General features: G+C 45.8%; 1 protein-coding gene across 3 annotated transcripts in view; it reads left to right on the forward strand.

The window, feature by feature from the left end:
* Positions 1–26,328, forward strand: part of JCAD (junctional cadherin 5 associated) — a 103,726-nt gene extending 77,398 nt beyond the window's left edge. For all 3 annotated transcript variants that reach the window (XM_071070286.1, XM_011738331.3, XM_011738330.2), the window contains 2 exons: positions 8,869–12,623; positions 21,189–26,328. In XM_071070286.1, the coding sequence (XP_070926387.1) occupies positions 8,869–12,623; positions 21,189–21,223 (3,790 nt within the window). In that variant the 3' untranslated portion in view covers positions 21,224–26,328. The remainder of the gene's footprint in view (positions 1–8,868; positions 12,624–21,188) is intronic.
* The last annotated feature ends 636 nt before the right edge of the window (positions 26,329–26,964 follow it).

Here is a 26,964-nt window from a genome sequence, read left to right on the forward strand (position 1 = left end):
CTGGCGTGAGTCAGAGGTTAGGGGTTTGCGACCCAGCTTTTTTCCCTCAGAAGTGCAGTTGCAGGAAGGATGTTGTTCAGAGATGCCCTGACTTACAGTGAGAGGTTCTAGCACCTTCGTCAGGGACATGTTACTGCACACAGCTGGCGGCTGCCCCAGGAACCCTCACCAGCTCCACCTACCTTTTCTCCAGGGTATTGTTTTCCTTCTTCCACGTGGACCTGTGCCCTTCTTCCTTCATTTGTATATTTGTGTCCCTTTGCTCCATCCTGCTTCTCTCTTCTCTCTTTTCTTCTCTCTTTCTCTTTTCTTTTTTTCTTTTTTTTCTTTTCTTTTTTTTTTTTTTTTTTTTTTGAGACAGGGTCTCTCTCTGTCACCCAGGCTGGAGTGCAGTGGTGCCATCTCAGCTCACTGTAGCCTTGACCTCCCAGGCTCAAGCAATGCTCCCACCTCATCTTGAGTAGCTAGGACTACAGGCACTCACCATCACATCTAGCTAATTTTTCTTTTTAAATTTTTTTGTAGAAACGGGATCTCCTTATGTTTCCCAGGCTGGTCTCTAACTCCTGGGCTCAAGCGATCCTCCTACCTCAGCCCCTCAAAGTGCTGGGATTACAGGCGTGAACCTCCATGCCGGGTCTCTCTTTGTCTCCTCTACCTGTAGGTGGGTCAGTGGTCCACATCAACGAGGCGTCCCCTTCCGTGAGCGATCTCCCAGCCCCTGATTTTGTTACGTGCATTAAAAAGATATACTACTAGAATTACCACGACAGTTTCCAAGCTGGCTCCATCCTTCACATCAGCACCAGCTGTGAATTTACTAATTTATGCAAAGGAAGCAACCACCCAAACCCCAGTCCCAGGGGCGGGGCCCGTGGACCGTGGTCTCCGACTTACCTTGCGTGTATAAAAGTTCTTGACTAGACCTTGCAAAATCAAAAGTCTGCTGAAGCCCTAACCCAAAGATGATTCAGAAACCTGCTGGCAACCACAGAAGAGCAATTTGTGTCCATTTCTAGCCATCAGAGTTTAAAAAATATTATGGTCTCGTGGCTGGCCAGGTTGGCACTGTAGTGGCGATGGCTTCCAACTTCTTTTTTTTTTTTTTTTTTTTTAATTTTTCCATTCTGAGCTCATCTTTGTGGAAGCCAGACCCAAGCACAGGAGTTCAAAGCCCGTGCTGTGGAGGAACTGTGACTTCAAGGGCTTCCATCCAGGTCGCTATCAGTGGGTGCCTTTCCAAAATGCCTCCTACTTAATTTCCTCTGTGCACGTTGATAACTCAAGTGCCTTTGAATTGCTTTCCTGTGCCCCTTCTTCAAATGTCCAAATTTAGCATCACTTCTAAGTCCTCAAATTTATCATGCTTCCTCTTCCAGACCCATTATTTGTGTATTTTTTTTTTTTTTTAAATAACAAAACTGTAACCTCCGGAAATAGTCTGCCAGGTACTTTATGTTTTAACTGAATCTGCACTGTCTGTCATCTGGAGTCATTCATTGTGACATCATAAAAAGCAGGCCTGACAATGCATTCGCAGTCCGACTGGGCATTTGTGGATTTTCTAGTTACAATTCTGCCAGTGCAACCTACAATTCTTGTTCAAATTGAACTTTGCTGAAGACTGATATTTATCCATTATATTTTCAGAGCAGTTTTCTCTTTTCTGACTGACCTTTAATTTTATGCTAACCTCTATACTTCAGTCTTCATCTTCTCTGGACCCCAGATTTCCCCTTTCCAAAATTAGCCCATTCGTTACCCTGTGTCAGAGGGACGTTTGCGCAGGGTGGTACTGAATAGACCAAGGCATGCCGAAAAATGAAATTGCAGGCTTCCAGACCCAGAGAGCTTTCAGAGCAAATTCTGGAATGGAACATGGCTGAGGCCCTCACAGAAGCATGTTAGGCACCTGACACTGGGGTTGGTGAATATGAGCCACTCTAAAGAGATGCCCAAAGCCCCTTCTGCCAACCAGAAGAGAACGCTGCTCCTGGCTCTTTCAGTGAGACCTACAGCCTTGGTGCTCAGTTTCTGCATCTAGATACCAATGGCTAGATACAGATGCCTGTGGAAGGGGAGTGGGTTTTGAAGGAACAGGCTAGGCCAACATGCCATGACCATCCACTGGTCCAGAACATGACACTAGGGTTGGAAAGCAATAGAAAGCAGTAGGCATCTGCTAGACTGCAGATTTGGGGACCAGGAAGGGATCGCTGGATAAAGGCATGGCTTTAGTGGGGCCTCCCCAGCCCCACCCCAATGACCACAGCAAAGCACGGCTGACTGGACTTTGAGGGCCCCCACGGGAGGACAAGGCTCAGGATTTTGTTCATGCAGGGGGGAAGGGTAACTGTCTGTCTCACTTCCCACAGAACCCCCAGTTCATCAGGCGGGCAGCAAGCCTCTAGCTGATTTTTTAAGTTAATCCACACATCTATCCCGTGCTGCTGGGTATCAGGCCCAGTGCCAGGCTGTAGCTGCCCCAGTGATAACAAGTCAGTGCGGCTCATGAGGACCTTGGAGGCCACTGAGAAGATGGAGAATGTAAGCCAATGGTTACAGGCATTCCAAATGTTGCTATTTTTTTCTTTTCTTTTTTTTTGTTTGAGACGGAATCTTGCTCTCTACTGCCCAGGCTGGAGTGCAGTGGCACGATCTCAGCTCACTGCAACCTCTACCTCCTGGGTTCAAGCCATTCTTCTGCCTCAGTCTCCCAAGTAGCTGGGATTAGAGGCGCCTGCTACTGCGCCTGACTAATTTTTTGTATTTTTAGTAGAGACAGGGTTTCATTCACCATGTTGGTCAGGCTGCTCTCCAACTGCTGACCTCAGGTGATCCGCCTGCCTCAGCCTCCCAGAGTGCTGGGATTACAGGCGTGAGCCACTGTGCCTGGCGCAAATGTTGCTATTCTAAGGAGACTTTCACTTTTTAAAAGAAGGGTATCATTTTCCATTGTGGTTGAGAAGGAGTCGTGTGAACGAACAGAACTGTCTCCTAATTTTTCTCATAATTAGCTGCTGCATATGCAGTGAGTAGATTTGCTCATTTTCCGTTAAACATGTTGTTTTCCGCATGCTCATATTTCAGATATTTCCCAAGCAGTTGCTAGCGGTTGTTTCGTTGGCCTCGTCTCTCCTGAGATGAGAGATGGGGCTGTTGGCAAGCATAACTTCTGTTTCACCTCCATCCTGTTCGCCCGGGAATTCTGTGTAAAGACCCTGCTTGTCCCATTGAACTCGTGGACACAATTTGTCTGGGCGATCACATTCCACTTTGCTTTCCTTATCTTTTTCCCACCCTGTGTTAATGTGTTCAGCATGTTTTCTTAAAAGTGCCATTGTTAATGTCTTTTAAAATGTAAGATAATTAGTTTCATTTTTCTAAAAAGAAAAATTTGATCTCATTTCCTTCAGCGTATCAGAAAATATATTTTTGGCTTTGAAACCATATGCAGCAGTGTACATTTTAACTGGTAATGGGCGTCCTATAGCGAAGCTACTAGACGAGCCATTCTTGCTAACTTGTCTGAAGGAGAAATCTACCAGAGCAATTCCCATGGCGAGTGCGCTTGCACCTGTCAGAGCCTGGCCCTTGCTAGGTACAAAATAGATGTTTATTAATTAAATGGTTTATAGTTTTCTATGATATGTGGACTGTGTTGTAAAGTGGATAATTTAAAATTTCCCAGATGACCTGGGTTTTTATTAAATTGGAATTTTGGCACCTTGTGCAAACAGAAGGAAGTTTAACCCAAAATTCTTAGTTATTTTGGTTTGTTATATATGGCAGTTTTGACAAAGTTAAAGTGATAATGTAACATTTTTGGGTGGAGAAGAAAACCAACCACGCTCCCTCTGTAGGAAGTGACGGGCTGTTTGTATTCTTGTCCTATTTCTGTCATTTTTTATCTGTCTTCTGATTATGCTCGTGGCGTGTACTTGCACAAGTAGCACCTCAGGATTTTAGCCCCTTCTCTAAGCACACTGTGAAACCCGAATATCAATTGAGAAAATGCATCAAAGCCACATGGTATCATTTCCTCCCTAAAGTCAGGCAATCCAGGAAAGCGCTCACAGGACTGTCAGGAATGAGAACGGTGCTTAATAAAAGCCCACTCACCATCAGCCTAAGAGCAGAGGTAAGAGGGTAGATTGTTTCTGGTGCAAAGCACCAACCACATACTTCCTAATGATTTCTTTTAGCCTTTCGAAGTGGGGTGTAACAATTGTAATGCCTTCTTACATTGTAGTTTTCAAGTCTTGACCTTGGATTTTCTATAGAGTCTGAGAGCCTAGAGACAGTAGGTGCTGAAGACTTTTCAGTGGTTCATGTTCTACAGCATTTCTCAGGCTACTGATGGGCGGTCACACGGGAGTCCCCAAGGGCGGACTCTGCGGCTTCTGGAGCTGCAAGCCTGGCTCAGCTAAAGTGGGGAGACAGGGAGGAAAGGGATGTGGAGGGGGGCCAGTGGCGATGGCTTTCAAAATGAATAATCTGCATAGAACCTGACCAGGAAGCCCCCTTCTCAGCACTCAAAACTCAAATGCTCAAAACATAATTTCGATGACAACAAAAGAAAATGACCTCCTACTACTGTGCCCGGTGTTAAGATAGCTTATACCACGTACAGGTTGTTAACACAGAAGCATTGAGGCTGTTCAGTGGCAAATGCCTTACCTCAGACTGATTTTGGATATTTTCTGGTTTTCCAGCCCATAATTAAGCTTTGCTGTAAGTGGCTGCCTAACAAGTTATCAGGGGGTAGAAGCAGATACAGAATTATTATTGTTATTATTATTATTTTTGAGGTACAGTCTTGCTCTGTCGCCTAGACTGGAGTGCAGTGGCATGGTCTCAGCTCACTGCAACCTCCGCCTCCTAGGTTCAAGCGATTCTCCCACCTCGGCCTCCTGGGTAGCTGGTAGCTAGGATTACAGGCGCCCACCACCACACCCGGCTGATTTTTCTATTTTTAGTAGAGACGGGGTTTCACTGTGTTGGCCAGGCTGGTCTCGAACTTCTGACCTCAGGTGATCCACCCACCTCAGCCTCCCAGAGTGCTGGGATTACAGGCATGAGCCACTGCACCCGGCGTTGGATAGAGTTTGAGGGTCTATCTTTACCTTTTAAGGCAAAGAGGTAATTCCAAAATAAGAATAGTAGCAATAAAAATAGAAGTTTTTACCAGGGCTCCTGCCCACAGCCTTCTGCTTCTGTGATTGGAAGGGCTCTCCTGCAGCCCAGTCCCCAGCAGGGACTCTTCCCCGGCTTCATGCACTGTTGCTGCATAGAACTGGTGGCCTTGCACCTCCCGGTTTCATGTTGTGTTCACTCGCTGTGCCACCAGCTGAAAAGCAGACTGTGTCACCGGAATCATTTGAAACCACAAAATGTATAACAACACCTAAGCACATGGGGAGAAGGAAATTGACCTCACTAGTAATCAAAGAAATGCAAATTAAAGTAGTGAGAAGTTATGGGGAAAAATAGTTGTAATAACTGGGGATGAAAAGGTTCAAGAAGACCGGCTGTCCTCTGCACGACAGGAGGGCCTATAAATTGGATAGTTTATCTAAGGTCATTTTGACAATATGTGTCACACAACACCCCATGATCTACTCACTTCTTTTCTAAGGACTTACTCTAAATGATCTGAGATCTGCATCCCGTGTTTGTGAACAATGGTGTGTCTCAAAGTGTTTTAGAATAGAATCCATATCAATGTCCAACATTGGTGAAGGGTTAAGTAAATCCCGTGTGTGTGAGGGAATACAACTCATCCACGAACATTAAGCATCTGAGGGGGTTTACATGACACTGGAAGAAGTAAAACGTGGGGTTAATTGAGCGCTTTAGGTTCCCATTTCTTGGCTTAGAACTCTTTCCCAAATCCTTGGAAGCTGTGCAACTTGGGGAAATCATTTAACCTACCTATGCCTCAGTTTTCTTATCTGTAAAAGTGGGAAATAGTGGTAATTATAACGTTGAAATGAAATAATTTACTTGGCATGCTTAGCACCATGCATTGAGTGCCCAGTAAATGTTAGGACTAAGCAAGTTACTGAACACTTGTGCCTCAGTTTCCTCCTCTGTAAAATGGTAATGACCATAGCTCCTACCTCAGAAGGATGTTGGTGAAGCTTAAATGAGTAGGCAGAAAGCATGTGGCATGGACCTAGCACACAGCAACTGCTGTGTAAGTGGCTGCTGTTGTTTGTGTTACAAGTGTCAGGAAATGTTGAAATGTTCACATAATACCAGATACCTAGTAGAATACTCAGGCTGTTCAAAAATTCACATCCTCACACACACAGGCGAGAAGATACGTATCAAAGTAACCATCTCTGAGTAGAAAGAGTATAAGCAATTTTTGCTTTTTGTACTTTTTTATATTCTTCCAACATTCATTTTCAACAATGAATCCATTACTGTAATCATTTAAAAAGCAAACAGCTATCTTAGACTTGAAACATTTTTCAGTGTCAGCCCAGCCCATGGTTAATCAAAACTATTGAGTCCCCTGAACTTCCCTCCAGTTAATGGTTTTTCCCTATTATATGGCCCTAGTCTCTGATCATTCATGGGTAGTAGCTTAATATTTCTGCACATGATGTTCTTCAGATACTTTCCTTTGGTTGCCTTAGAACTGTGATTCTGAACTCTCCAGGCATGCTAGAGTCAGTTGGGAGATTTTGAAATATACTGGCTTCTCATTAGACCAATTAAATCCAAATATTTGGAGATGGGCCCTGAGCACTGGTATTTTTTAAAGGCTCACAAGGAAATCCTAATGTGTGGCCCGGTAGTGAACAACACCCTGCATTTGATACTACCATTTCCTGCCTTGCAGAGAGTTTCAACCCATGAACAGGGCTCCCCTCTTCCTCTAGTCAATCTCAATGTGAGCCCTAGCAGTGTTTCCCAAAATTTAGGATAAGAATCCTCTGAAGTGCTTGTTAAAAATACAGATGGGGCCGGGCGCAGTGGCTCACTCCTGTAATCCCAGCACCTTGGGAGGCCGAGGTGGGCAGAAGACTTGAGGTCAGGAGTTGGAGACCAGCCTGGCCAACATGGTGAAACCTCGTCTCTACTAAAAATACAAAAATTAGCCGGGTGTGGTGGCAGGCGCCTGTAATGCCAGCTACTCGGGAGGCTGAGGCACAAGAATTGCTTGCACCCAGGAGGTGGAGGTTGCAGTGAGCTGAGATTGTGCCACTGCACTCTAGCCTGGGCGAAAGAGCGAGACTCAGTCTCAAAAAAACAAAACAAACAAAACAAAAAACAAACAAACAGATGGACCAGGCATGGTGCTTCATGTCTGTAATCCCAACGCATGAGGAGGCTGAGGTGGGAGGATTTCTTGAGGCCAGGAGATCAAGGCCAGACTGGACAGCACAGCAAAACCCCATGTCTACAAAAACATCTTAAAAATTAGCAAGGCATGGTGAAGTACCTGTAGTCAGTCCCAGCTACTTGGGAGGCTGAAGTGGAAGGATTGCTTGAGCCCAGGAGTTTGAGGCTGCAGTGAGCCATGATTACACCACTGCACCCAGCCTGGGTGATAGAGTAAGACCCTGTCTCAAAAATAAATATATAAATAAAAATATAAATACAAATGCCTGGGCCCTAACCCAGACCTACCAAGTCTGAACTTTCAGAGGGAGAGACTTGGTAATGTGTATATTTTACAAGCCCACTGGGTGATGCTTACCATCAGAGAGATGAGGGGACTCTGCTAGAGACATATTTCTTAGTCTTGGCTGCACACTGGGAATCCCTGGGGACACTTGGAGAATCTCGGATGCCTGGTTGCCTCCCCCTGCATTTACCACCCACACGTCTTCAGATTGTAATGTAATGTGTCTAGGATACAGCCTGGCATCTGGATTTTTGAAGTCCTCCTGGATTCTAATGTGCAGTCAGAGTGAACAACCACCAGCAATGATGGTTCTCAAAGTAAGGCCCTGGGACCAGCAGCATCAGCATCACCTGGGAACTTGTAGATTATAGAGCCCCTCTCCAGCCCCTCTCCAGATGAGAAGCTGGGGATGGGACCCAGCAATCTGTGTGTTAGCAATTCCAGGACTCATTGATTCTGATTCTCACTAAAGTTTCAGAACCCCTGCTAAAAAGCAGTGTTTTTAAAAGCAGGTTCCCAGATTCCCTCCCAGAGATTGCACAGAATGTCTGGACTGAGCCAGGAATATGCTGCAAGTGGTCCAAGACCACACCTTGAAAAATGCTGCTGTATGGTTAACCCTCATTCCCTTGGGCATTTTTTCGGTCTTCTTATGAGTCAGGGTCTCACTGTTGCCCAGGCTGGAGTGCAGTGATGCCATCACAGCTCACTACAGTCTCCAACTCCTGGGCTCAAGCAATTCTTCTACCTCATCCTCTGGAGTTGCTGAGATAGGTGGGCACTACCATACCTGGCTGATTTTTAAATTTTGTGTAGAGACAGGGTCTTACTATGTTGCACAGGCTGGTCTCGAACTCCTGGCCTCAAGAGATTCTCCCACCTTGGCCTCCCAAAATATTGGGATTACAGGCATGCACCATGGTGCCCAGCCTCCCACTGAACATTTTAATGTTTATAAGGACCTTGACATCTCTGGAGTATGCCCAACATCCCTGTATTCTTGTGGGCTGCCCACTGCTGCCCCTTCTTGGCCCTTGATGCCAAAACATGTGGCTGTCTTCCAACCATAATTAATGGGATATGTTTTCTTTCAAGCTGGCAAGTACTGTGGCTGGGAACCAAGTTTTCCAAGTTGCTGACCTGAGTTTGACTTCGAATGCCAGTCACAGAAGCAGATGAAGACATGTTTCTTCTGTGCCTAACGTCTGTGACTCTTTGTTTTGTAGGTTTTATAATCAACCCACCTCAGCACGGTCCTCTCATCCCCTGACTGGTAATGACCAAGCCTACCGGAGAAGAGGACGGCAAGAAGCCAGGAGCCAGAAGCCGAGGGAGCATGAAAACCTGGAGGCCAGAGGAATGGCCCAAGCCCACAGCCTGCCTGTCCACATGAGGGAGGGTCCATGGGAAGTTGGAGGAAGGTCAGAGCATGTGATGAAGAAGCCAGTTTGGGAAGAAGAATTGAGAATGTCGGGTCCTGCCAAGTGGCAGAATGTCAGCCTGGAAAGCTGGAACCAACCAAGGAAATTAGGGAGGCAGATGTCTGATGGGGATGGGGAGAGACTGTTTCAAGACCTGTACCCATTCATTCAAGGAGAACATGTGTTGAATTCTCAAAACAAAGGGAAATCCCGCTCACTGCCTAGAGTTCTTTCCCCCGAGAGTCTGAGTTGCACCGAAATTCCCATTCCATTCAATGAAAGACATTCACCTAAAATGCCACCGTATCCTCCCACTTGCACACCGAATTTGGACTCCACGAGGAATTCTGAGAAGGGTGGCTGCTCAGCCCCATTTCCCCGGCCTAAGTTTGGGAGGCCCCTCAAGCCCCCATCTTACAGCTCGCACCAGCAGTCTAGGGGAGGAGCGGACAGCAGTGACTCTCAGGACAGCCAGCAGATGGACTCCTATGTCCCCAGGCATGAGCTCTGCCTGTCCGACCCTGGATTGGAACCTCCAGTGTATGTGCCTCCGCCCTCATACAGATCCCCCCCACAGAACATCCCAAACCCCTACCTGGAAGACACAGCGCCCATAAATGTGTGTGGCGATCACAGTCAACAGCAGTCTCCGACCGAGAAGGCTGGGGCCAGCGGTCAGCCTCCTTCGGGCCCCCCTGGAACTGGGAGTGAGTATGGTGCGAGCGCCCGCTCGCCTCAGGGGCTCCCTGCACACCCCCGACCCGTCACTGCCTACGACGGCTTCGTTCAGTACATTCCCTTTGATGATCCACGGTTACGACATTTTAAACTAGCTCAGCCCCAGGGTTTCTGTGAAGACATAAAGCTTGACGATAAATCATATAACTCCAGTCCTGTCACTGCCCAAGAGCCGGCTCATGGAGGAATGCAGCCTGATGGTGCCATTTGGAATCCACAGAGCTTAATAACCCTGTCGGGGGATCAGAGAGGCCCGGTCTTGGCCAGTCCCAGCCCCCGGTGGCTGTGGGGCCAGCTCCCCGGGGATGGGGAAAACAGCGGCCTCCCTGACCAGAGAGGCCGCTGTGTGGCAAGGGGACAGTGGCCTGATGTGAGAGGCAGCCAGCACGGGCACATTGGGGGACAAGTTTCCTCCCCGTACTCACAGGGCGAGAGCACCTGCGAAACTCAAACCAAGCTCAAAAAGTTCCAAACTGGGACTCGGACCAAGAAAAGTTCAAAGACAAAAATGAATGAGACTATATTTTGTTTGGTTTCTATCCCAGTGAAATCAGAATCACATCTGCCAGATAGAGATATGGACAACAATGACTTAAAGCCCAGTGCTGATCAAAAGAATGGGTCTGATAAGAGCCCGGCTCTGCAAGAACAGAGTCTGCTGAGCATGTCTTCCACCGACCTGGAGTTGCAGGCCCTCACAGGAAGCATGGGTGGGAGAACGGAGTTCCAAAAACAAGATCTAGGGGAACCAGAAGAAGACAGACAAACAAATGACCTCAGTTTCATCCACCTTACAAAGCACAGAGAACTCAAGCATTCTGGCTCTTGGCCAGGGCACCGGTACAGAGATCAGCAAACACAAACCAGTTTCTCCGAGGAACCCCAAAGTTCACAGCTGCTCCCTGGTGCAAAGCCAGGAGGGCCGAGTTGTGCAGCTTTGAGTCCAAAACGTTCAGACCCTGCTGCCTCCGAAGCTCAGGGACACACAGCATTCCCTTCTGGCGATCACAAACAGAGGCCAAGTGCCCGTAACCTGAAGGGCCACAGGTCCCTCAGCCCATCCAGCAACAGTGCTTTCTCAAGGACTTCCTTGTCCGTAGATCAGGCACCGATGCCAAAAGCAGGCCGAAGTCAGCCCTGCGTGGATGTCCACGGGCTTGGAGCCCACCCTGGGCCTAAGCGGGAGGTGGTGAAGGGGGAGCCCACAGGCCCGTGCAACAGTAAACAACTCTTTGGGCAGTTTCTCCTGAAGCCGGTCAGCCGTCGTCCCTGGGATTTGATCAGTCAGTTAGAAAGTTTTAACAAGGAGCTCCAGGAAGAGGAAGAAAGCAGCAGTAGCAGCAGCAGTAGCAGCAGTGAGGAAAGTGAGGCAGAGCCGCAGCAGGAGAACCGCGCTCACTGCACACAGGAAGATGTGGGCTTCCGCAGAAACAGCCTGGAAATGAGGGTTGAGCCACAGCCGAGGGTGTGGGTGCCGGAGAGCCCTGTGTGCAGGTCGGGAAGAGGTAAGAGTAAGTCTGAGAGCTGGAGTGAGGAGCTGCAGCCTGGCCACCCACGTGCCTGGCCTCCATCCCCAGGCCGCTTCTGCGTGGAAGACAGTGGCGGTGCACCTTTGTGGTCAGCAGATGGAAGCATGAGTGCAGAGAAGAGACACCTGGAGGTTAGCAATGGAATGGACGAGCTGGCAGGTAGCCCATTTCCTGTGATGAGAATGTCAAGATCAAGTGATGAAAAACCACTGCCCCCATCCTATCCAGCTGAACCTAGGGAGCCCCAGGAAAGTCAGAAAATCACCAGTGCTTTCAGCTCTGTGAAACCAAGTGAAGCGGTCCCTCGGAAGGGTGACAGTGGTGGAGAGAGGAGCACAGGGCTCCCGCTGTCCCTGTCTAACAAGAACCGAGGGCTCTCAGCTCCAGACTTACGGTCTGTGGGGCTCACCCCTGGGCAAGAGCAGGGTGCCAGCGAGCTAGTGGGGTCTTTGGGTGAAGCGAGCACAATAGAAATCCCCCCAGGTGAGTCCTTGCAAGCCAGGGCTGCAAGGATCCTGGGCATTGAGGTGGCAGTGGAGTCCCTCCTGCCGGGCACCCAGAGAGTGGCACAGAAGCAGCCTGCTGAGCCCGATGCAAGTGCCTACACCCCAGAGTCCCCCCAGGAAGAGTTGCCATCTCGCCCAGCACCGGCAGATGTCCCCAGGGTGTCCACTGATGCCTTTTATGGCAGGAGGAAGTGTGGCTGGACCAAGAGCCCTCTCTTTGTAGGGGACAGGGACAGTGCCAGGCGGGCTCCTCAGGCTTTCGAGCACTCAGATGTGGACGGGGTTGTCACCAGCACAGACCCCGTCCCTGAGCCTGAGCCCAGCCCCTTGGAGTCCAAGTTCTTCGAACAAAAGGATGTGGAGACAAAACCACCCTTCAGGTCCACTTTGTTCCATTTTGTAGAAAGAACCCCAAGTGTGGCAGGCTCAGAAAAGAGACTCAGAAGCCCTTCCAAAGTGATTGAAAGTTTACAAGAGAAACTGGCCTCCCCGCCTAGGAGAGCAGACCCTGACCGCCTGATGAGAATGAAAGAGGTGAGCTCAGTGTCACGGATGAGATTCCTGAGCTTCAGGAATGCCAACTCCCAGGAGGAGGCCGAGGAATTGAAGGCCACCACGAGGGGCCAGGCTGGGCTCCCGGGAGGACTTGTGTCTCCGGGCAGTGGGGACCAGGCTCAGAGAGTGGGCCACTCACTCTCCATCTCCAAGGGCAGCATCTCCAGGGAAGAGAAGGAGCATCCGGCAGCACAAAAGGAGAAGAGCGTGGATCAAGACTTCTGGTGCCCAGGTGAGGAATCAGGCAGGCAGGCAGGTGCTCGGTATGCATTTGGAGTTTTTAGTCAGTGCAGAATACCAGGTTGGTGGATAATGTAAATCTGCATATTCAGAAAAGATCAAGTTGACCCTGGGAATTGTTCTATCAAAAGATTCCTCATTTTTGAAGAATTATCCAGAAGCCATCTTTAAACTTCAAGATCTTGCAGCATATTTATTTTATTTTTTTGAGATAGCATCTCACTTTGTCGCCTGGCTGGAGTGCAGTTGTGCAATCTCTGCTCACTGCAACCTCCGCTGCTTCCCGGGCTCATGCGATCCTCCCACCTCAGTCTCCCGAGTAGCTGGGGCCACAGGCGTGCGCCACCATTTCCAGCTAATTTTTTAACTTTTTTGTAGAGACGAGATCCCACTATGTTACTCAGGCTAGTCTCAAACTCTTGAGCTCAGGTGATCAGAAGAAGAGTTGAGATAAATGTCAAAAGATCCACATCATAAGCCATGGACTGGATGGGACCTTCTGTCATTTAGTCCAAGCCTGCTCCCCCTCCCCTCCCCTTCCCTCCCCTTCTCCTCCCCTTCCCCTCCCCACCTCTCCTTTCCCCTTCCCTCCCTTTCCCTCCCCTCCCCCTTCCCCACTTCTCCCCCGTCTCCTCCCCTCCTCTCTTCCTCCCCTGCCCCCTCCGCCTCCCCTACCCTTCCCCTTCCCCTTCCCTTCCCCTTCCCTTCCCCTCCCCTTCCCCTCCCCTCTCCTCCCCTTGTCTGCCCTTCCCTTTTTTTTCTTTTTGAGACAGAGTCTCACCCTGTTGCCCAGGCTGGAATGCAGTGGCACGATCTTGGCTCACTGCAACCTCAGCCTCCTGGGTGCAAGCGATTCTCCTACCTCAGCCTCCTGAGTAGCTGGGACTACAGGCGTGTGTCACCATGCCCAGTTTATTTTTGTATTTTTAGTAGAGACAGGGTTTCGCCATATTGGCCAAGCTGGTCTTGAACTCCTCACCTCAGGTAATCTGCCCTCCTTGGCGTCCCAAAGTGCCAGGATTATGGCGTAAGCCACTGAGCCTGGCCCAGTCCAAGCCTTTTTACAGTAAGGGAAAAAGAAAACTTGGCCCACCCCCCCACGAGTTGAGTTAGAGGAATGCTGTCTCCTGAGCCGGGCCCTTCCCTTTTCCTACCCAGTCTTCAACAGGTGGTTCCGCTCCTCCTACCCCTTTCTATTTTCTGTTTTGAAACCCAAGAATATTGAAGCAGATAGAAAAGAGCCATTGTTTCAGTTGGAAGTAGTCAGAGATTTCTGTTGAACAAAAAAATGTACATGGGCACTCTCAAGTTTCCCCCAAATACGGTGGGATTCTTAGGGGTGCTAGCCAGTGTTGCTCCTCTGCTCCCTATGCAAAATACATGATTGAAATAATCCTTCGTTGGGGCTCCTTGGATCCTCTCGTTGGACAAGTTGGGGCTTTGCAGTGGTAGAGAATACTGAGAATGTGAAGGCTTTGCCATTATGGTGGAAAAGAGTTACCTGCCCATTTTTTGAGCTGTCGGGATTTATTGTAGCCTTCAGTGTAATTCCTCTGCAGTCCCCCTTCCTCCTCAAAACATCTGCCCACTAGACTTTAAGGCTAGTTAAAACTTGTCATAGACTTCTAAAGCAAATTTCTTCATCTATAAAATCAGGATGATTTTCTCAGTCCTACATCTTCCTGAAAATTGTAAGGAGTTTAAAATAAGACAAATAAATCCTGTTATAATAAAATACCAGTTGGTAAATATTTCTGTGTCTCAGTTCATGGACACCTATTTCAGGGAGGTTTTTGATTGTTTTGAGATAGAGTCTCAATTTGTTGCCCACGCTGGAGGGCAGTGGCATGATCGTAGCTCGCTGTAGCCTTGAACTCCTAGGCTCAAGCGATTGTCCTGCCTCAGCCTCCTAAGTAGCTGTGACTACAGGCATGCACCATCACACTCAGCTATTTTTTTAGTTATTTGTAGAGATGAGGTCTTGCTACATTGCTCAGGCTGGTCTTGAATTCTTGGCCTCAGGCAATCCTCCTGCCTCAGTTATGGTGCCCAGTCCAGGGAGTATTTGATAACACAAAATTGCCAGTGCAGAAAAGCACTCCCTCATTTTTAGCTTGACTGTTTAGCATGAGAAGGTCCAGTAGGTATCTAAAAACACCCAGGTAATGCAGACTTTCATTTTAGCCAGTTATTAACAACACCTCCCTCATGACCTTTTTGGGTTTTTTTTAACCATCGCTACTAACAAGCAGAACATTTAATTTTTTTCTCTTCTCCATCTGATGCATTTGCTAATACACAATAAAATGGCCAAAAATCTGCAGCTAGAGAGCTACTCGTGTTGACAGCTTCCTCAGGCATTTTCAAATACAGTCGTGTGTCACTTAATGGGGCTGCACTCTGAGAAACGCATCATTAGTAGTTTCGTCATTGTGTGAACGCCATAGAGAGTGCACTTCCACAAACGTAAATGGTAGAATCTACTAAACACCTAGTCTTCGTGGTAGAGCCTAGTGGTCCCATGCTGCAAACCTGTACAGCCTGTTACTGTGTAAAATACTGCAGGCAATTTTAACGCAATGGTAAGCATTTGTGTATCTAAACGTATCTAAAGAAAAGGTACAGGCCGAGCGTGGTGGCTTATGCCTGTAATCCCAGCATTTTGGGAGGCCAAGGCGGGTGGATCACTTGAGGTCAGGAGTTCGAGACTGGCGTGGCCAATGTGGTGAAAACCCGTCTCTAACTAAAAACACAAAAGTTAGCCAGGTATAGTGGCAGTCACCTGTACTCTCAATTACTTGGGAGGCTGAGGCAGGAGAATTGCTTAAACCCGCGAGGCAGAGGTTACAGTGAGCTGAGATTGCACCATTGCACTCCAGCCTCAGCAACAAGAGTGAAACTCCATCTCAAAAAAAAAATGCACAGTAAAAATATGGTATAAAATATTAAAAAAAGAAAGGACCACTTTTATAGGGCACTCACCATGCATGGAGCTTGCAGAACTGGAAGTTGCTCTGGGCAAGTCAGTGAGTGAGTGGTAACTGAATGTGAAGGCCCAGAGACTTCCTCTACTCTGCTGTAGACCTTTATAAACTTTATAAACTTAGGCTATGCCACGTTTGTTTAGAAATTGATTGCACTATGATATGACATCATTAGATGATAGGAATGTTTCGGCTTCATTCTTGTCTCATGGGACCACTGTCATCTATGTGGCCTGTCATTGACCAAAACGTTGTTCTGTGGTGCATGACCATAATTGGAGGAGAGCACCATTAGGGACGATTTCTCACATTTGTTTTGCTCAGGTGGCCCTCTATCGGCCTTTCATCTGATGGTCACCACTATGATATGACATCATTAGATGATAGGAATGTTTCGGCTTCATTATTGTCTCATGGGTCCACTGTCATCTATGTGGCCTGTCATTGACCAAAACGTTCTGTGGTGCATGACCATAATTGGAGGAGAGCACCATTAGGGATGATTTCTCACATTTGTTTTGCTCAGGTGGCCCTCTATCGGCCTTTCATGTGATGGTCACCAGGCCTCAATATTCAAAACCACTCGTTTTGAGAACAGCTGAGGTCATATGATGGAGGTAGTAATACTTTTGACATATGTCCACTTTTCCACTCACTGTTGCTTCACAAGTTACAGTAAAGCCTTGTTGTTATGTCACTGATAAGCACTTGGACTTTGCTTTCCTTTTGATGTATTTCATCGTTTTAAACATAAGAATCCTCATATTTTCCCCACCCCACTGCTGCCCCCATGACCCCAGCATACTAGAACTGCTTCATTGCTCCTAAATTTGTAGCCCACTTAAATTCAAGCATCTGTTCTGGAACTGTAACACAAGTCTATTCGCACCACCCCACCCTACACACATACCCTTGTGTCGTGCCTGTCATATCATCAAGTGTCTTTATTTTAGGTTAAAGTTGATCGTTTCAGCTCACATGTCTTTAGTGGTCTTTCATGCCTCTGGCTAAGAAATCAGCAGCCCAAAACCAATTCGGGTCACAGACTCCCATCTTTGCTGGATGACTGATGCTCCAATTCGGAAGTGTCATCCCAGGCATTGATCGTACACAGAACCTCCTGGTTCCGTCATCCTCTGTTGCAAGCCCTGTTAATATGAGTCCAGGGGAACAATGAGAAGAGATATCTGTGTGAGGCCCGAAATGAGAGAAATCGGGGAAGGCTTCATGATGCCAGATCACGCCATGAGAAGGCTGGACATTAGCACCTCTCCGAGGGCATTAATATGTGAAATGCCCACCAGGGCAGTCCTCAGTGAGTTGTCCTCAGCTGAAATGGAACCCACAGGAAACAGGATTCTAAATTCTCCAGGTAACCACCCTACCCTCTAGACCTGTGCTGTCCAATATCGTCGCCCCTCGTCACATACAGCTACTGGGCACTTGAAATATGGCTCATGCAAATTGAGATGTGCTGTAAGTGTAAGATACACGCCAGATTCCAAAGATTTAGTGCAAAAAAAGAATCTAAAATGTCTCAATCATTTTTATATTGGTTACATATTGAAACGATATTTTGAATATATTTGGTGAAATATAGTATTTAAATTAATTTTACCTGTTTATTTTTATTTGTTTTAACGGAGCTACTAGAAAATTTAAAATAATGATGGTTGGGTGTGGTGGTTCGTGATTGTAATCCCAGTACTTTGGGAGGCAGAGGTGGGAGGATCATTTGAGCCCAAAACCAGCCTGGGCAACCTAGCGAGATCCCCATCTCTACACAACATGAAAAACAAGATTAGGCATGGTAGTGCATGTCTGTAGTCCCAACTACTAGGGAGGCTGAGGCAGGAGGATCGCTTGAGTCCAGGAGTTTGAGGCTGCAGTGAGCTGTGATCGTGCCCCAGCACTCTAACCCGGGTGACAGAGTGAGACCCTGTCTCTAAAAAATAATGTTTTGTGGCCCACATTATGATTTTATTGGACCTGGACGGTCCATGAGCTGAAAAAAGAGCCCAGGGGACTGTGGGCAGCAGGCGTGTCCTGTGGAGGTGTCTCTAGGGTGCCTGGCACAGAAGACCACGAAAAAGATGTGAGCTGAAATGACCATCTGTAATCTAAAGACGCTTGATGGTGGGTACAACACAGCACAGATAATAAGGGTCTTGAAGGGTGTGTGTGTTGGGTGGGGTGGTACAGACAGACATGGCATGGCCTGTTCAGTGCCTAGTGTTATGTAATGTGAGGCTTAGCCGGGAAGAAACTAAGCATCTTAATAACAGGCTCCCACTAGCCGGAAGTGTGACTTCCACACATTCTCATAATTTTGTGACCGCACACCTTATTCTCAATGAAGAAAAAGACACCTTTGCTCACAGGCAGACCCTCTCAGAATGTGAGCACTCTGGGGCTGATTGAGCACAGAAATGAAGCACCCAGCTATTAATGTCTTATATTGTCTCACGGATGTTGTTAAGCATCAACAGTCAGGAAGAACTTATGTGAACTCCCCTTCCTTTTAGCTGGATTACCCCTGCGTGCAGCTGATGATGTTTGAGCAGGCGCAAACTTCTTTTCCTAAATGCAGAGACTGTCCCACCTGGTTAGTAATGTAGGGCTGAAAGTACTCTGAACGCTGTCTCAGTCATCACAGTCATGAGACCTGTCGTATCGCACGTCTGTCTCAGCCAGGTTGTATCAGTCATCACAGTCGTGATACCTGTCGTATGGCACGTCTGACTCAGCCAGGTTGTATCAGTCATCACAGTCGTGATACCTGTCGTATGGCACGTCTGTCTCAGCCCGGTTGTATCAGTCATCACAGTCATGAGACCTGTCGTATCGCACGTCTGTCTCAGCCAGGTTGTATCAGTCATCACAGTCGTGATACCTGTCGTATGGCACGTCTGTCTCAGCCCGGTTGTATCAGTCATCACAGTCATGAGACCTGTCGTATCACACGTCTGTCTCAGCCAGGTTGTAAAGGAGTGAGGAGGATGTGTAAGACGCTTTGCTGCTGGAGAAATTGGAATGTCTATGGCCTTTTTAATGCATGGTTGTCCAGATGGATTTCAGAAAAGATTGTTTTTCGTTTTTCTTTTTTTTTTTTTTTGAGACTGAGTCTCACTCTGTTGCCCAAGCTGGAGTGCAGTGGTGTGATCTCAGCTCACTGCCACCTCCACCTCCCAGGTTCAAGTGATTCTCGTGCCTCAGCCTCCCGAATAGCTGGAACTACAGGCATGTACCACCACACCTGGCTAATTTTTGTATATTTAGTATTTTAATAGAGATGGGGTTTCGCCATGTCGGCCAGGCTGGTCTCCAACACGACCTCAGGTGATTCACCTGTTGCAGCCTCCCAAGGTGTTGGGATTACAGGCGTGAGCCACCCTCGTTTGGCCAAAAGATTGTTTTTCTAACTTTTCAGATACTTCCAGATTTCCTTTTTTTTCTTTTTTTAAGTGAAACACCTTTTTTGACCATGCTGAGCCTTGCTGTTTTTTTTTCCTTTTTCTTTTTTCCCAGCTTTATTGAGGCATGATTGACAAAAATTGCATATATTTAAGGTATAGAACACGGTGTCTTGATTCATCTATAGATTGTGAAATGAGTACCCCAGTCAAGGCAGCTAACATAGTCATCTCCTCTCATAGTTACCAGTTTTTCAAGTGTGTTGAGAACATTGGAGATGTACTCTGTTAGCAAATTCCAAGTGTACATGATGGCATTAGTAACTAAAGTCACCACCCTATGCACTCAGTCTCCAGTACTTACTCATCTTATCGCTTAGGGTTTGTAGCCTTTGGCCAGTATTTCCCCTTTTCCTTTACCCCAGCCCCTGGGCAACCACCCTTCTAATCTCTGTTACTGTGATTTCAGCTTTTTTTTTTTTAAAAAAAAAAAAAAAAAGATTCCACATATAGGTGAGATCATTCAGTATTTGTCTTTCTGTGTCTGGCTTTTTTGACTTACCATAATGGCCTTAAGTTTCATCCATGTTGTTGTAAAATGGCAGGATTTGCCTATCTTTTAGGGCTGAATAATATCCCATTGTGTGTGTATATACAATTTCTTTTTCTTTTCTTCTTCTTTTTTTTTTGAGACGGAGTTTCGCTCTTGTTGCCCAGGCTGGAGTGCAATGGCACGATCTCGGCTCACAGCAACCTCCGCCTCCTGGATTCAAGCAATTCTCTTGCCTCAGCCTCCCGAGTAGCTGGGATTACAGGCATGTGCCACCATGCCCGGCTAATTTTTTGTATTTTTAGTAGAGATGGGGTTTCTGCATGTTGGTCAGGCTGGTCTCGAACTCCCAACCTCAGGTTATATGCCTGTCTCAGCCTCCCAAAGTGCTGGGATTACAGGCGTGAGCCACCGTACCCAGCTATACAATTTCTTTATCCGTACATCCAGTGATGAAAACCTCGACGATTAGGTAGTTTCCTATCTTGCCCATTGTAAATAATGCTGCAGTGAACTTGGCTATTGTAAATAATGTTGTAGTGCAGGTATCTCTTCCATACTGATATCCTTTCCTTTGGATACATACCCAGTCATGGGATTGCTGGATCATACGGTAGTTCTATTTTTAAATTTTTTTGAGGAACTTCCATAATGTTTCCATAATGGCTGTACTCCTTCCAGATTGCTTAAACATTTTTTCTTTAAAAATTAAGAAGCCTTTGAGCTGCTATGGCAGGAAAATCTTACCACAGGAGGCGCACGCATGAGCCTTAGGTTTGTCTGGATTCCAGACAGACATCTGTGAAATGGAGGTTGTGGGACTTGGCAGCGCCCAGCAGCAGCAATAGTGGCAGTTTAGGATGATTGCTCTTTTGTATGGTGTCCCGTTTTAGAAATCCAGGTCATCTGGGCACAGATTGGGATTTTTCCATTGCCGGCAGTAGAATGGATCAGTGTGAGGGCCCAGACTCGTACACACCTGTGTTAGAAGGCTGTGGAAGCCTTCCACTGACAGGTGAGCATCCAGCCCTGGGGCTGCCTGCTGGTCAGTGGTGATGAGAGACAGAAAGCCTCTCTTTGCCAGCCAGGCATTCAGGATTTGAGGATCCTCACGCCTTCAAGCGACAGCGTTTGATCACAAAGATGCATATTCTAAAGCAAGCTTTCTTTTGAGCTGTAATTTACCAAAAAAAAAAAAAAAAAAAAAAAAAAAAAGAAGAAGAAGAAAGAAAGATAAGACTTCTACCTTAGTATCAGCCAGATAAGATGTCTACCTTAATATCAGCCAAACACATCACTGCCAGTTTGGAAACATTGCGTTTAAAGTGACGTATGTTCCACGGTGAACAGGAAGGAGCCGCCGAAGTATTAAGCAGTCCATATTTTCCCATCTGTGTTTGGGTAATGACTATGCACATTCCTTGAAAACAGGCCTTTTTGACAAATATTTTTTTACTCCTTAGTGAAAACATTATTGTTAAAATGTCCAAAAATTAACCTTTATACATTTGTAGCTTTTGTTCCCTAGACAAATTTGTGGTCTAAGGATTAAACAGAAAATAGAGCAGTTGAATATACCGCTGATTTTCTTTTCTTTTCTTTTTTTACAGATTCCTATGACCCTAGCAGAGTGGAGAGGGTGTGAGGAAATGCTGGCGGAGCTTGCATTCCGTTGCTAATTGAGTATTCTCAAGGAGCTGAGAGATTTAGTCTGTCAGCCCACTTCCCCATGTAGAAGCTGGAAGCTGCTGGGTTTTTAGCATCCTGATAACATTCTTTACCACTGCCACTAGGAAACTTGCCATCCTCTCAGAATTGCTTTGTGGCGATAAAGCGATCGTCCGTTGAAACCATCTGTTTTTATAGCATGAAGATTTAATGCCTATAATTAGGAAGGAGTTTTCACAGAAACCCTCCCTCATGACAGATTTGACCAAGCTGGTAAATAGTTGGTGTTGCTCTCATTCTGGGTGAAGATTTCAACATGGAAGATCCAGCAAATGCTTTGGAAAGGCCTGTGAATGGTGTGCTCCCCTCTGTGTCTCCATGGCCTGCAGTACGTGCTCTTGTGAAGGAGTTTGGGACACAGGCTGTTGCCTGGTGTTTCAGCACTTCCAGTTTAGGGGAAATGTGAATCAATAGGTATGATCCATTTCTAATCAATTTGACCACCTGCTGCTGGAAGTAACTTTACTTATAAGTAACTTGCCAACAGAGAATAAAAGCAATATCTTCTAAGTTCCTGAAAAAATTAAAACTTGTACTGTAATATACTAAGAGTATTATTTATCTGGCAGTGAAATATTTTGATCAGTTGCAAACATGCCATTGTCTGCTTTGCACTCAGTATTATCTATTTTTATTTTCTGTATGGGTATTTAGAAATTCTTTATATGAAAAATAATTGCTGGTTTAAAATAGACCATTTTAACAAAGTGACTATTTCTTTTTACGAAAATGCTATTTTTCTATGATGTAAACAATTGTTAGGCGGCAGATTTTTAAGGAAGTATTATTTTATTTAAGAGTCTGTATCCCTTTGTGTGAGAGGAACCCAAAGAGGGTTCACTTTTGCTTTAAAGCTCTGTCCCTTACCCATTGACAGCTCTGCTACTTTTATTTTATCTTAGAAAATGTCAATATAGACATATCACAGGGTTAATAAAATAAACTTTTCACAAAGATTTTTGTACAAATGTAGCTATCAGGTTATATTTGAAAATAACCCTCTCAAAACCAGCCAACATTGTTATGACAATTTTTGCTGCCATATCAACTAGAATTACCAAAAAACATAGTTTTATCTTTGTATGTGTGTGGGGATCTGCCCTGAAACCATACTTTTCTCCCCACCCCGCCATGCCACCCCTTTAAAGAAATATGTATTTTTATCTAGAATGATCTTGAATTAGTCTCTGCGTATTTTTAGAAAGTGCTTGGGGACGTTATATATATGACATTACAAAAGTATTATGAGGCCTATATTCTACTGTGTTTAATACTGCATTAACCTGCACAAAGTTTATGCATTTTTTCCTTCTTTCTAAGTAAGGTATTCTTGATAGCTAACATTCCCTAAATCACTGCCTTTCCCTCCCTCCCTCCCTCCCTCCCTGCCTACCTTCCTTCCTTCCTTCCTTCCTTCCTTCTTTCCTTCCTTCCTCCCTCCCTCCCTCCCTCCCTTACTACCTCTTACCCTCCTTCCTTACCCCTGTCCTCCTTTTCCCTTTTATTTTTTTCCCCTTCTCTTTCATTTTATTTTCTTTTAGAGAAACCACCTTATCTATTTTTAGACATTTCAAATTCCTAAAATGTGAACCGTTGGGTGATCTGTCCTTTGGCCCTAAAACGGCTGGCCTGGCTCTCCCGGCCTGTTCTCATCTGCACCGTATGATTTTATTTCATAACAACTTTATGTATTTGGACTGTAACAAACAAAACAGAACCTAAGTCGCCCCGAAAAATCTTTCCAAATCTTTTCAAAACACTTATCTGCAGTCCAGAATTCAGCTCTTACGAAAAGTTAGAGTGCACTCCAGCTTTCACAGCAGCAGTATGCGCAGGAAACGAAAAGTTCCTCTTCCCAGGAAAAATTGAGTGGGGAAGAGTTCAGACACTGTTGTCGCTGGTGAATCATTCAGGTCACCTGGTAGTACCAAATGAGGGCTGAGGTGCCTGGAGGTCTTTGTGGGGTCTTACTTCCCTCTTTAAATGCAAACATAAGAAGGTATATGTGTATATACATTTATGTACGTGCACATGTATACATGTACGTGTACGCATACATACCCATACATGTATATGAACTCCGTTCTGACTTCCTCGGAAATTTTGTTGATACCATCTAAATACCTCTTTGAATCAAAATAACTGAATTTTAGTTCATTCCTCAAGAGAAAGAGAAGGATCCCCGAGGAAGAAAAACTGTTGTACCTTCTGTGATTCCCAAACCAAAATGCAATGCCCTTGTGTTTTGTTATCTTAAATTGTTACGTCTTTCTGAAACCATTCTGAATTAAGTTGAAATTATCAACATTTATACTTTAACTCTTCTAAACTTAAGCCTACATGTAAGTCTTTTTTGGGGGGAAGGTAACTTTAAACGTTTACCTTGAAAATTTGACCTTTAAACTTTCATATTCTAAGGTAAATAATAGCCTATAACCAACAACAGCTTTCCCAGAGGTCTTGAATTTAACACTAATTATTCAGTTGTTTCTATTTCTCATACATACATAACTTTGTTATTTTTTTGTGGCTGGAAGAAAAAGTTTCTATATTTTGTATTTGTCTTTGTTGTTCTCATGCACACAGTTAACTGTTGGTGTTTAATAATTTGGAGCTCATAAAATTAAAAGTTGTAATTTTGACCATTTGGACTAAACATTATATGAGGGATTACATGTGCAATGGATTAGTATTTCTTGATTTGCAAAAGAAGGGATAAATGATGGTAATTTAGCTCAAATTGCCTTTCTTTGAAGAAAATTTCTGAATGACTGAAAACCAAATATCTATATTATCACTTTCAACCTCATGTTTCTGCAAACTACAGAAAAACTCCTCGCTGACAATGCACCCAGCCCCGATTGGGTTTTCAGGATTATGTCCATGTGCATAACTGCTTGGATTTCTTCTTTTAAAGTCCCTAAAACATGAATCTGTTCTTCGAGATCCTGGTTTCCTTAGCAGAGTTCCTTGCTGGTTTCATTCATGTGGAAATTCTAAGTAGAACTTTTGCTGCCCCATTTTACTGTTGGCGAAGGGCCATTGTTAATGGAAGTTTATGTTTTAAAACTCAAATGACTCTGAAACCAGACCCTGATAAATTTTTTTGCAGTAGCAAAATGACTTAACTCTGACAGCATCTCGGTTTGGGGCTTCTGAAGAAAAAGGATGAAGCTGATCAGTTGAAACAACTACTTTCCCAACTCAGAGGCAGAAGGGGCTGATGGAAGATAACATTCACCTACCATTTCATCCTGTGACTCCCAAAGATCATGTTTGTGTGTTCTGGCTGAGTTTTTTATTATCGTTTGTTTTAAATGATTAAATAATACACAGTTAAATGTCAGGATAGCATCTCTTGCAAAGGGACCAGTGCAGCAGAATTGTCTCTCTATCCGTATTTGAGCTTAGAGAAACATTTCCCATGTCGTAAGTTCTTAGAAGCAATTAGTTTAGCGTTTGGGAGCATCGTTCTACCAGACCCATTTGTGCAGGGGAGATGAAGCTTAAAAGATGGGATGTAGGGTGGGAGTGTGTTTCTTAAGCCAAAGCTGTTGCAGGCCTGGGGGATTTTTGCATTTTTGTTTTGTTTTGTTTTTGACTGCAGATTCTGTACATCTGTCTGTGGGAGGAGAGTTGCTACTCAGGACAGGATTTAAGAGACATATTCCAGTGACCTTTAAGAATCTGCATGGCGGGAGGTCCTTCTCCAGGAGTGTGGGTTGGTCCACTCTGGGACCCACCACACTAAGAAGGGGGAGATGATAAAATAACATTAAAGGAAGAATGGCCTCCAGCCTGCAGGTTTTGTTGGAAAGAAATAAAAAGGGAGTCATTAAGACCATAAATTCAGATTGAGGCCTCTTGAAAAGGTTGATGTGGGCTAGCAACCTGCCCGTCGAAACAGTCCTTGGTTCATCAGCCGTGTGAGGAGGCAGCCAAGGCTCCTGCAGATTCCTGACTTTGACCTTGGAAAGGCTCTGTGATACTTGTGTGTACAAATACAGCAGAGGACCGGGAGGTCCTTGTTCTGTGGTCTCTGCTTAGTGACTGAAACTTATACCCAAAGGCAAGTCCAGATTGTCTGGCCGTTCATCCCCATGCCTTGAAGCAAGTGAGGAGGAACTTTTCCGTATGAAAGGCAGGCCCTGCTAGGGCTTACAACCAAGCCAAAGGACCATCTCTTCTTTCTTCCACCTCCCTTCACCCCTGCCCTGCAGCAGAGCCGAGATGTGAGACATTCATTGTCATGGAGCAAGGAGACAAAGGCAAGTTCAAGTTGAGAAGCATATGGCAGCAAACAGAAATGAAAACAATATGTCCCAGCCAGGGGGAAAAGCAGTCATTTCCAGATTATAAAAATCAATGAAGTACTCTCCACCTGGGTCAGCTGAAATTCGAGCCCTCACAGGCCTGTAAGAGAAGTTAAGCAGAAACATCTCGGGGGCACTTCTAAAATTTGGTGAAAACAAGGCCTTGCAACCCCAAAGAAACTTTTTTTTCCCCCCCCTTGAAACAGGGTCTTGCTCTGTTGCCCAGCCTGGAGTGCAGTGATGTGGTCATGGCTCACTGCAGCCTCAAGCTCCTGGGCTCAAGCACTATCCCCACCTCAACCTCCTTAGTAGCTGGGACTACAGGTGTGCACCACCGTGCCCAGCTAACCACAGAAACTTTCATCTGTTTATTCTTTCTTTGGGCACCATTAATACCTAAGACAGGTAGAAAGGGTCCCAGAAAGACACAATTGGTAATGGCCGATTGCTGGCTGCAGTCCCCGCCCCCAGATCAGGCTGGTACAGGATGCCTTAAGGTGATGAGAGGTGAGGGTGCATGAAGAATAATGAGCACAGGGAAGAGAGAAACAGGACAAAGCAACAGATAAAATGCCGGCAAAGCACAGATGAATGTCTTCAAGAAGCTCTTGTATTTCTCTGCACAATGTAAATATCCTTGCTATTTCAGGATGGCGGCTGGCCTGCTCAGTAACATACATGTTCCAAATAAAGATTTTGCATGAAAGTACCTATGTCTGTTGTCTTTTACTGTGGGTGCAAGAGCTGCCCTAGAGGCTGCTTCCTAAAGGGCAGCAGCTCAGATGGTGTGGGTAATGCAGGGACAGGTAGCCCACAGGGTTCCAGCACCTTTGGTCTCCACCGGGATTTCCTGGGAGTTAAAGCTCCTATTTACATCTCCCCCAAGGCTTACTGACATTGTGGAACGAGGCCAAGAGTTAATTTGGGGACTGGGTGTGAATATTGACTCTCAGTAACCATGTGGCCTTGTACATATCACATCCCTGGCTTCTGTGTCCTCCCCAGCCTCTCCTACCAAAAGAACATCAGAATCCAATATACAGAGAACCTCCAGCACATTGTGGGTGTCGAGTGCATGGAAAATGAAGCTAGAACAGTGCCTTCTGGGGAAAATACTTGCCTGGCAGTGTTGTAGGTTTTACCCTCCAGGCTTCTGTCTTCTTGTAGGGCAGTTCTGGAAGGGAGGGAGACTCGGTGCAACATCATACTCTCCAATCGTTTCCATCGTCAGACCAATAAACCTCTAAGCTGTTGTTTCTGAGTTTTTAAAAACATGGTCCTTCTTTCCAGTGTAGGCTTCCTCTCTCTCCCATAAGCTTTGTAAGCTGTTTTCCTCATTTCTTCC

Source organism: Macaca nemestrina, chromosome 9 (genome assembly GCF_043159975.1).
Source record: "Macaca nemestrina isolate mMacNem1 chromosome 9, mMacNem.hap1, whole genome shotgun sequence".
NCBI lineage: Eukaryota > Metazoa > Chordata > Mammalia > Primates > Cercopithecidae > Macaca > Macaca nemestrina.